The 11508-nt window shown below is 39.6% G+C and overlaps 2 protein-coding genes across 3 annotated transcripts; both read left to right on the top strand.

The window, feature by feature from the left end:
- Positions 1-4488: 4488 nt before the first annotated feature.
- Positions 4489-8479, top strand: LOC109209030 (ubiquitin-like protein ATG12). 2 transcript variants are annotated; one of them, XM_019372194.1, is made up of 5 exons: positions 4489-4672; positions 4790-4848; positions 6742-6810; positions 6938-7000; positions 8249-8479. In XM_019372194.1, exons 1-5 carry the CDS (start codon positions 4651-4653, stop codon positions 8330-8332), a joined length of 297 nt encoding a protein of 98 aa, XP_019227739.1. In that variant the 5' UTR covers positions 4489-4650; the 3' UTR covers positions 8333-8479. The 2 variants fall into 2 exon arrangements, with proteins under 2 accessions (XP_019227739.1, XP_019227740.1); XM_019372195.1 differs by lacking the exon at positions 8249-8479 and adding an exon at positions 7813-8231 and having other exon boundaries at positions 4499-4672.
- A 1939-nt stretch (positions 8480-10418) lies between these two features.
- On the top strand, positions 10419-11259 carry LOC109209029 (auxin-binding protein ABP19a-like). The gene has a single exon (XM_019372193.1). It carries the CDS (start codon positions 10472-10474, stop codon positions 11096-11098), a length of 627 nt encoding a protein of 208 aa, XP_019227738.1. The 5' UTR covers positions 10419-10471; the 3' UTR covers positions 11099-11259.
- The last annotated feature ends 249 nt before the right edge of the window (positions 11260-11508 follow it).

Genomic DNA, 11508 nt, shown 5'->3' with positions numbered 1-11508 from the left:
TTACCCTATCCACGAGTCCCATTTGTACGAGGACCCTTGGGTGGATAATACAGGCGCCACTTCCGTCATCGATCATGACTCTTTTAACATCCGTATCAGCGATACGTAAAGTGATAACTAAAGCATCATAATGAGGGAAAGACAAACCGTCGGCATCAGACTTATCGAAGGTGATACTATCTTCGAAGTCGTCATACCGTTCATGGGCGATGGTCCGCTTTAGTCTGTGTGTGGTGGCGAACTTGACGTGATTGATCACTGACTCGTCGCCGCCTCCGACGATCATGTTTATCGTGCGAGTTGGGGAAGTGGCTTCGGCGGCCCGTGGGGTTGTTCTCGTCCGCGTGCAAAGTTGATTTTCCCTTTGTCACTGAGTAACTCCCTCAGGTATCCCTGGTTCAGCATCCTAACCACCTCTTGCCGTAGGCCTATGCAGTCTTCGGTTTTGTGTCCCCGTTCCTGATGGAACTCACATAGGATGTTTGATTTCCTTGTGGCAGGGTCTGATTTCATCTTCTGCGGCCACTGCACCTTGGTGCCCAACTTCTTCAGTGCATACACTATTTCTGAAGGAGACACACAAGTTATGGGCAGTTAATAAAGGGGGCGTACCTCTTTCGTTTCGGAGTGGGGCGACGTGTCGCTGTAGCGCGTCTGTATGCCTTGGTGGCCTAGTGGGAGGATCTGGTGTATGGCTGATGTCGATCTCCGTTGGAGCGGTGGAGTTGTTCTCGTCGTCCTTCGTTCCGTCGATCTCTCCTCGTTTCTGAGTGTATCGCTGTTAGCCATTGGCTCGGCCCATTAAGATCATCCTCGTCCGCTCGTACCTCGGCGCAATAGGCGTTGTGGATTTCCTCCCATGTGGTGGGGGGTTATTTCATGAGGCGGCTCAGCAACTTCTTGGTTGCCCTCGAACCATCCCTGCTTAGCCCGTTCTGGAAAGCGGCGACTGCCATACCTTCCGATACGTTTGGTAGACTCATCCTTACCCTGTTAAACCTTGCTAGGAAGTCCCTGAGTCCCTCTCCTGTGGTTTGCCTGATGGCGAAGATGTCGTTGACCCTGGCCTCCGCTTTTTTCGCGCCTGCATGGGCTGTGACGAACTTATCCGCCATTTCCTCGAACGTTGATATTGCCTTAGCCGGTAGCTGAGAGTACCATGTTAAGGCCCCTCCTGTCAACGTCTCGCCAAACTTTTTCAGCAGTACCGACGGTACCTGTTCTTTTGATAGGTCGTTGCCCTTCACAGCGGTGACGTAGTGGATCAGATGATCCTCGGGATCTGTGGTTCTGTCATATACCCTCAAGTAGGGTGGCATCTTGAAGGTTTTTGGGGTGGAGTGAGGGGCAGCTTCTTCAGTGTATGGTTGTTCAACGAACCTTCCCACGTCGCGTTTTGGTAGCAACTTGGGAGCACCGGGGATCTTGTCGACCCTCTCCTGATGTTCCTTCATCTGACCTCGGAGCGCCTTGTTTTCATTTTCCATTTCTTACATCTTCTTTAGGATGGCTGTTAGCGTGCTAACGTTGGTCTGTGTCTCGATGGGTTTGTTATTCGCTAGTGCAACTTCCGGTTCACCCACGGCAGCAGTGGTACCTACCGTTGGTGTACACCCGATGTTACTTTGTGGTGACCTCTCAACCAAGCCACTTAGAGTGCTTGTTAGCCATCTTTCCAGTAGCTCCTTGACCGCTGAGGGTGCTTCCGTAGTCGCAGATGTGGAAGCTCCTTTTTCGTGCAAGATCGTCAGACCTTCGGATGGGGAAGGTGAGATCTCTGCACCCGGTGTGATGCTAGGGGTTGCATTCAGGATGCCATCGTCACTGGCCTCGTTGAGAGGGCCAAGGAGATTGGTAGTGACACCCAATATAGCTTTCGATCTTGTGTTATTTTCGGCCATTTTCTGTTTTTGTGTGGTGTAGAGAGTGGTAGTTGGTTGATCTCTAGGTGGATACTATGATTTTGATTCTCGAAATCCCTACAGACGGCGCCAAATTGTTTGGCTCAAAAGTTAACAATATACTTTGTAAGCTAGAAAACAATCAAAAGTAAGAAAAGGGTAAATCGTAATCAAATATAATAAACCTAGAGATGCAAAGATGATATTATTGTCGTAGATCTAGTATTGCAAAGTGATAATATGAACTCAATAAGATATGTTCGTTTGAGGTAGAGATAGAGAGAGAAAGCCAGAAAATGAGAGAGTTGTATTAGATCAGAATCCCCCATTTACAATGTGAAGGTCTCCTTTATATAATAAGAGACCTTCCTCGAAAGAATCAAAAAGTTACAAAGACAGGTAACGTCTCCCTAGTGAAGACACTGAGTCCTAAACGATGTCGCTTTTGTCCCCACGTCCGAGTCGTACCCGCTACGTTTGTCGGCGTACACTCACTGGGCGTACCCACTGGCGCAGAGATGCTGAGGGTCAAATTTGACCCTATACAATTAGCAATTTTGTTTTGCTAAGTCCAAGAATATAATCTATTTCATGTTAAAAATAACTTCTCTTAATTGATTCATTAAATTATTCATCACTATTTTATTAAATTATCATCAAAATATCTTAGCAAATAACATATTTTTTTCAAAGAGTAATTAATTTGATTTTATGTTGGAATGTAATCACTGGAATATTTGCTTGGCAGTGTGTATCTCATATTTAAGAAAAAAAATACTGATAAGAAATTTAAAAATAAAAAATACCGAGAAAAACAAATAAAAATTAAACTGATAAGAAATTAACTTAACAATTTTCGTTTGGATCCAATATTTAGCAAATCGACTTAATTGGTTTTTTTTTTCCTTGGAAAAAAACGACTCAACCAAATCATGAACACCCGTAGTCAAAACTAAGCACTTTTGATAACCGTTAAATATTTTACAAATTTCGATTGGGTCTAACAAGAAAGTATGAAAACATAATTAACTAGAACATCAAAAAAATCACGTTAAAGTTTAGAAATTGCAACATCAAATGCTGCGGTAGGCATCACAAATATATCAAAATACCAGAAACTCCAAATTAAAAAGGGATTGTTAAACAAATAGTCGGCTATATTCAATAGTTTTTGCTATATAAATTTTATATTGACTATATACAGTTATACAACAACAACAACAACAACAACGCAGTATAATCCACGTGTGGAGTATGGGGAGGGTAGTGTCTATGCAGACCTTACCCCTGTCCTGGAGGGTAGAGAGGTTGTTTCCGGAAGACCCTCGGCACAAGGATATGAAAAAGAGGCAATGGAATAATAACAACCACATATATCAAGAAGACAGTGCCAGCAACCTAAGAATCAGAAAAATAAATGGAAAAAGCAATATCAATAATCAGAATAATGGAAAGGTACTAGGCAATCGGAGCAGAAAATAATACAAACACAACAAGTTCCACTAACAATCTAAAGCAAGACACTACAAACTAGCCTAACACCCTCAACAGGGAAGAAAAACGCTCAACTACCTACTAACTTACGACCCTAATGCTCGGCCTCTAAGCCTTTCTATCTAAGGTTATATCCTCGGTGAGCTGGAGTCGCACCATGTCGTGCCTGATCACCTCGCCCCAATATTTCTTAGGCCGCCATCTACCTCTTCTCCCATCTGACAAAGGCAACCGTTCGCACCTCCTAACCGGGGCGTCAAGGCTTTTCCTTTGCACGCGCCTGAACCATCTAAGCCTCGCTTCCCGCATTTTGTCATCTATGTGCGCCACCCTCACCTTAGCCAGAATATCCTCATTCCTAATCTTATCCAACCTAGTATGCCCGCACATCCACCTCAACATCCTCATTTCTACCGCTTTCATCTTCTGGATATGAGAGTTCTTGACTGGCCAGCATTCTGCCCCATACAACATAGCCGGTCTAACCACCGCTCTATAAAACTTGCTTTAAGCTTTGGTAGCACCTTTTTGTCACACAGGACGCCAGAAGCTAACCTCCATTTCATCCATCCTGCCCCTATACAGTGTGTGACATCCTCGTCAATCTCCCCGTTCCCCTAGATAATAGACCCAAGATACTTAAAACTCCCTCTCTTGGGGATGACTTGTGAATCAAGCCTCACGTCACTGTCCGCTTCCCCCATTATGTCACTGAACTTGCACTCCGAGTATCCTGTCTTAGTCCTGCTCAACTTGAAACCTTTAGACTCCAGGGTCTGTCTCCAGACCTCCAGTCTTTTGCCGACATCGCCTCGCATCTCATATATACGTCACATATATATATATATATATATATATATATATATATATATATATTTTAGTTTAAGAGATTAGATGAACGACTATCTATGCTAATTCTTCAATTAAAAATTACACTAAATACTAGAGATAGATAAAAAAAACAACAAAAAAAAACTATAAAAGATGAATTTCCAAATGTGAGTTCCCTTTAAACCTTTATTTTCTCATAGTTTTTGTTAAATCTTAAAGTACTTACTTTTTGACCGAAATTGCTTCGAAATATATTACAGAACTACTTACATAACTTCAAACACTGTGGACCATATTTGTCATTTTATCAAGTAAATTACAGAAAAACGGGCGGCCCGATTTGGAACCGGTATCGAATCGCCTCTGAATAATTTCAGCAGTGAAGCAAGAGAATCGTGTAAATTCTCATTTAATTAAAGGAGCTATGGCGTCCGATTCTCGTAAAGGTCTGATCACATGCTTCAATTTGATCAAACATCCTGTTTTTTCCCTATTATTTTGCTCTTAAATAGATTAATGCCAGCTGTTACTTATTTCTTGTGTTGATTCTGATGTTTATGTAGTGATTGTTCATTTAAGAGCGACCGGTGATGCCCCAATTCTTAAACAAGCCAAATTTAAGGTTTATTTTTTCCATCTATTTTATGTTGTCTTTCTTCTTTTATCAGAAAAATTGCTCGTATTAAAATTCTAGGCTGAGTTATGATCCAAAACCCTAGATATATTTCCGCTTTACCGTTGTGCTCTTTGTCCCAGTTACAGTTTCCTTTGACTATGCGTTTTTAAGATCCTTATATATTTTTCACTACTCTATCCATCCCATTTGATGTGATGTTGGGCACAGAATTTAAGAAAGAAAGAAAGACTGACTTTTGAAACTTGTGAATTGAAACAAATGTTAGACAATTGTGTGGCTATTAATCATCTTATTAAGAGTAAAATGGGAAGTTTAAAGTTAAATTGTTATGGAAAGGTGTCATTCTTTATGGAATAACTAAAAATGTATTACATGAGTTGGGGCAGAGGGAGTAAAAAATATTATAGACATGTAGTACTTTAGACTTAAAAAGTTAAGGAATTGATGTCTGAATTTCTGCTTGAAATTTTATGTGTTAGACACTTGTACTTCAAGTCTTGGCAGTCTTTTTAAGGATGGATGGAGTATAAAGTTTGGGAACGAAAAAGCACCTTCGAACTTTGTCCATTCTTAAAGCACAGATGATAGATGAAAAGAAACCTAGAATGCGACTAAAAATTTGTATCAATCAACTAATTAACTATGCCTAGATTCCGAATTAGTTGGATCAACTTTGTAAATCCTCAGTATCAATTCTCCTTTAGTCAGGAGATAATGCCTTGGTGGGTGTGCCCAAATGAATTCCGTATCTAGAGGATTCTTCATTTTCACTTTTATGCTAACCATTAACCTACTGCAACTCTTCTCCTTTTTCGGATCTTGGGACTGACTATGCTTTGTGGAGCTCACCTAGTTGGACTGATCCCCATGCCCCCACCCCACCCAAAAAAAAAAGAAAAAAGAGAAGGAGGTGTCTGAGAGGGTCACACAATTTTTGCCTCCACCCTTCAAGCTTTCATACACTATAGTGATTATTCCTTAGGCTTTCTATCCTTTCTCTTAAGCTAAGTGTTGTAATTGTGGAGATTGCTTATTAGGGATAGGTGTACTCTCTGCAGCAGTTAGACGTGGTTGGTACCGGCTGGCGAGGGAGCTAGTGTAAAACAAAAAACAACCCTTAGGTATATACTATATACCAGCATCAGCATAAATGGAGCGGTTGGTCTTCTTTCAGTATTACCGCTGGTGCTAGCCTGATGGAGCTGCTTATAAGTGGGGCTATTGCTTTTCTGCATAATTGGAGCGTCCATAAAGAAGCTGTTGGTTTCTCTTAGTAAAAGTAGGACCAGTAGTAGCTTGTGAAGGGTGTGACCACAAGGTGTCTCTGGCTAGTTTCAATAGATCAAACACAGAATGCTACTTAATAAAAGCAGATGTTTCCCTTTGCAACCAGCACAAGGAACAAAGAGGGACCACTTAACCGGGAGAAGCACCTGATAATTCCTGCAGGAATATGTTGCTGGAGAAGTCTTTTTCTTCAGGGAGCCTGAGGAATAATAGGGTAGTTGAAATTATTCAATGCGGTCAGTTGAAATTTGATTTGATGGCACGAATTTTGCACTCTCTTTATTGTCATATTTGCCTAATGGAATACATAGCATACAACTCCATCTGTCCCAATTTGTTTGGCACCATTTGACTAGATGCGGAGTTTAATAGTTTCTCAATGTCTTTTACTTTTTTGTGCTGGAGCCAGCCTTCAGATCTCTCCTACTTTAGTTTTAGAAGAATTCCCTTATAGGATTAATGTTATTGTAGCCAATTGAAGATGGAAAAGGCTGTACTTCCTATATTTTAAATGGGTTCTTTGTTTTATAATTTTCAGTCATATTTTCCTTATCATGCTAATCATCAAATTATATATATACATTAACATAGATTGCAGGTACTGACAAATTCATCAAAGTAATAGATTTTCTGCGCCGCCAACTTCATAGGGAGACATTGGTACGCCCTTTGTTTTGATTGAAATTCTAAAGTACAGAGGAAAGAATTGCTCTCAAAGTTTTGAAATACTAAAATGCAGATACTGTGCACTAGAGTTCTGATTACTGATATAATCTTTTCTCTCTAGTTTGTGTATGTTAACAGTGCCTTCTCTCCAAATCCAGATGAGTTGGTAATTGACCTGTACAATGTAAGTTTCCTGTACATGTAAGTTTTCATATAATTATTTCAAGATGAATGTTCTTTGCTGATTACACATTTTACCTTCATTTGATAAACACTATACTGGAAGATGGATAGAGTGTGTTTCTTTTTCATTTTATAAAACTGGAAGATGGATAGAGTTCCATTTTTTATCACCAGGCTTTAGTTTTATACAGGTCTTTATAGGCTGATTTCAGGATTAATTTCCTTTGGTGATTGTCATTTTACTTTCATTTGAAATTTTGTTTTCTCCCTCCAGAACACTTATGTGATCCTTTTCTTCTCATAGCTTACAGAAATTTTTGGCTTATAATAATAATGATAATAATAATAATAATAATAATTAATATTATTATTTTATAGACCATTTTGTGAGCTTCAAAAATTCGAACTCACATGACAACATGAATTTTAAAGTATTTTGTGCCGAACATCTTCAACCACCACTCAATTTCTAGGCAGTCAAGGAGCCCGATATTTCATTCTTTTAAATGCACTTGGATGCTGTATGCCTCGAGTTCTTTTTGCTATTGGAAGTCAAACTTATGTTAGCAACTCAACGTCATACATGAACTCTTGATGCTTTTCTGGGCGATCTGTAGAAGATTCTATGTTTCTTTCTGAGTTTTTCCTATTTTTCCTCCCCTCTTTTTCTCTCCCTGTTGGTGTCAAAATCTCTATATTGGTAAAATTGGTTATTCACTGTTTGTTGAGCACCTATCTGAACTTGATTAGCCTGTCAACTCGTGCATTTAGAGGTTATTGTTGATACATTATTTCTATTCTCTTGCATTGCAGAACTTTGGTTTTGATGGGAAGTTGGTGGTTAATTATGCATGCTCCATGGCGTGGGGCTGAGAACTCTTGTTATTCGCACTACATTGTTTCAAAGCTCCATACCTAGTAAATACATTTAGTAGCACAGTCGAACCCTGGCATCAACTATAAGTCAAATTGTTCTTCAGTAGATTGTTCAGTATTGAGTTACGTTTCATAGAATGATGCTTGCCAATTCTTCTTCAGTAATTATTTGATAGAGTATTCTGTGTATACTCGGGCAGGGCTTTTGCTGCTCCTTTTCTTCCGCCATCCCCTGAAGCTTAGAATTGAATGTCTGCCATATTGGTGTGAAAAGTTTAAGAGTTGGTGACACTTAATTTCTGTAAAATTAGCAATCCTCTCTATTCGTTTGTATATAAAATTCTAATTGTTACTAACTTGCATCTCTATTTAGGGGTTCGACTGCCCCTCCACGTTTGCACCGTCCCCAGAAGGGTTTTTACGTGCTACTTTTAAGAAAACAAGCTACAGTTTATGATGGAGAGAATTGTTGAAACAAGGACCATATGTACTTCTGCTGTACTTGCTTATTGAGTTGAATGAACTAAGTATTGTGGTTGTGCGAAAATTAAATGGGGAGAACTTCAGAGAATACAACTTAATAATAGCTTGTGAATTGCTCACTCATTGCTGGATAAAGCTGCCATTTTACACCAATCAAACAAAGCTAAAATAATTAGGCCTATTAAATTTTGAATACCGTTTTAATTTGATATCCTTTGGACTGCAGTGGCTATTGCAATTGCTCTTTCTTCCGAAATTTTCTTGTCAAGTGTACTGCCCCTTAAAAAGTGAAAAGCAAGAAGAAAGTATTACACTATAATGATGAGGCACTAGATGTCATATCTTTCACTGTTGAAGGGCAATTGCTGCAGTCCACAAATTCCTTTTCCAACAGCTTGCCATGCATTTTAGCAACTTGAAGGACATATAATAATAAGTTCTTTTATCTTGGGTTTTCTAGTTGTCATTCTGTCTTCTTTTAGACTTATCCCTTTCTCACTTTCTCTCTCCAACCATGTGCCCTTAGGACCACTTAACTCAAGCTGCAAGCTTCTGTAATGGTAATTCATTGGTAATTAGCATTTTATAATTTTTATTACAGTAACAGTGAAGAAAGGAGTGGAAGCTGGACTCTTTTTCGACAGGTTTTAGTGGAAATCTGCACTAATCAATGATCATTATTTTAACTTGGAATTGGTTTACAAGTATAGCAGTGTTGAGAATAGTCATGAAGGATACTGCAGATGCATCTAAAATGGCATCTAAAATGCCATCATAGCTTATCAAGTTATGAGGAAATCTTTTTAAAAATTTGAAACAAGAACAGATGTGAAGCGACTACTCAACTTACTCTGGTTTAAAGTAGAACCACATTCCTTTTCCTCCTATACCATTTGGATTGTGATCAGAGATATGACCAAACATCATACCGTTACTTGTTTGCCCTAATTTTCTTACTGTATTTGTATTTTTTTCTTTTCGTAGAAGGAAAAATATACATTTATCATTATTGATATTTCCTTTCTTAGAAGCAGAGTGCAGATCTTCCTTATTTAGCTTTTCTTTTTGGGGAGGAAATTGAAGGTTTGTCCTTCTCACTTGGCAGCATGCACAATGTAGCTTTCCGAAATTAGAGACTTCAGTTTGGGAGAGAATTTGCGAGGCACAAGTTCTAGTCGCCTCTTGTGTAACCTCTTTAAGACTGAATTTTGTGAGGTTATTCTCTCAATATTGGTTTACTCTCTTTTATATAGTGAATTGCTTATCTCCATACACAGCATGTTGGTCAATTGGCCAAGAAGTGTGTCTCTGGTATATTTATCCTTTTCCTTTCGCGTTATTGTCATTTAGAGCTTGCTTTATTAGCATCCGCATGACACTCGATTATTTTTATCCTCACACGTATTAAACGGAACAAATATCGTTTTATCAATCCGCCAAGACATGATTTTAATTTAGTATTCAACTCCAGTCAAAAATAGAAACCAAGATATCCCAATATAATGCCTCCACAGATCAACAAATGTATCTTGTTCTATCTGTTTTGTGGACTATTCACCTTTTCAATAGACAACTTTCATGATAGGCCATATCACTCAACTTGTGGTTATCATTTCCTATCTAAAATCAAGTGGCACCTTCCTCTGTAATGTCCAAAATTTTCAGTCACTCGCTCAGGACAGTCCAGTGCACTAAGCTCCCGCTATATGCAGGATTCAAGGAAGGATCGGACCACAAGGGTCTACTGTACGCAGCCTTACTCTGTATTTCTGCAAGAGGTTGTTTCCACGGCTCGAACCCGTGACCTCCTAGTCACATGGCAGCAAGCCAAAGCTCCCGTTCAGTCACTCACTCACTTGACTACCTATATATGCGCGGGGTCCAGGGAAAAGTCGGACCACATGGGTCTATTGTACGCAGTTTTACCCTGCATTTCTGCAAGAGACTATTTCCACGGCTCGAACCCCTGACCTGCTGGTCATATGGCAACAACTTTACCAGTTACGCCAAGTCTCCCATCTAGTAACTCACTCACTTGGCTCGCTATATATACACTATTCCAAGAAGCATTGGTAGCATATTTTAACATACCACTCATTCCTAGCCAGTGAAAATGTTCAAACTTCTCTTTCTTTTTGCTGTCCTGATTTTGAGCAGCAATGCTGCTGTACAAGATTTTTGTGTAGCAGACTTAAAAGGACCAGAATCCCCTGCAGGCTATTCTTGCAAAACTGCTACAAAAGTCACAGTAAACGATTTCGTTTTCTCTGGCCTAAGTGCAGCAGGAAATACATCAAATATAATCAAAGCATCAGTCACACCAGCATTTGCAGCTCAATTCCCTGGCCTAAACGGGCTCGGTCTCTCTGCAGCACGTCTCGACTTAGCCCCTAGTGGTGTAGTCCCATTTCATACTCACCCTGGTGCTTCTGAAGTCTTGCTCGTCGTCCAGGGATCAATTACTGCGGCTTTTGTTTCCTCAGCAAATACTGTTTACTTAAAGACACTAAAGAAAGGTGAACTAATGGTATTTCCACAAGGTTTGTTGCATTTTCAAGTGAATGCAGCTGGTTATACTTCTGTAGCTTATGTGTTCTTTAGTAGCTCCAGTCCTGGCCTTCAAATCACCGATTTCGCATTGTTTGCCAACGATCTTTCTACTAAGTTGGTTGAGGCTACAACATTTCTTGATGAAGCTCAAATCAAGAAACTCAAGGGTGTTCTTGGAGGCACTGGCTAACAATGTGCTAGCATGTACTGTGTTTGTTTCTTTTATTCGGAGTTGTTATTTTTGTTTCTTTGTTTTGGCAATTCTTGGCAACTACGTTGTTATTGTCTTTTGATGATTCTTTCTGTCAATGCCATGTTATTGTGAGCTTAATTACTTCTTTAACTTTTTCACCTGTGGAATTTAACTTGGCACTCTAATTAAGTCATAGGAGTACTATGTATTACATCAGTAGTAGAAAGTGTTGTTCTTTTCTAGTTTCCTTTAGTAAGGATTCTATGCATATTTCATGAATTAATTAAGTTATATGCACCTCACAACATAAAGGGTATATTTATACAATCAAGTAGGGGGTGGCAATTTAAGCCCAAACGCCCCAACCCACCAAAGGTTAGGCTGCTCATTGACCGGTCCATTGTTGA

Source organism: Nicotiana attenuata, unplaced genomic scaffold, assembly GCF_001879085.1.
Source record: "Nicotiana attenuata strain UT unplaced genomic scaffold, NIATTr2, whole genome shotgun sequence".
NCBI lineage: Eukaryota > Viridiplantae > Streptophyta > Magnoliopsida > Solanales > Solanaceae > Nicotiana > Nicotiana attenuata.
Note: the sequence above shows the minus strand (reverse complement) of the source record. Positions and strands in the feature narration are given on the sequence as shown.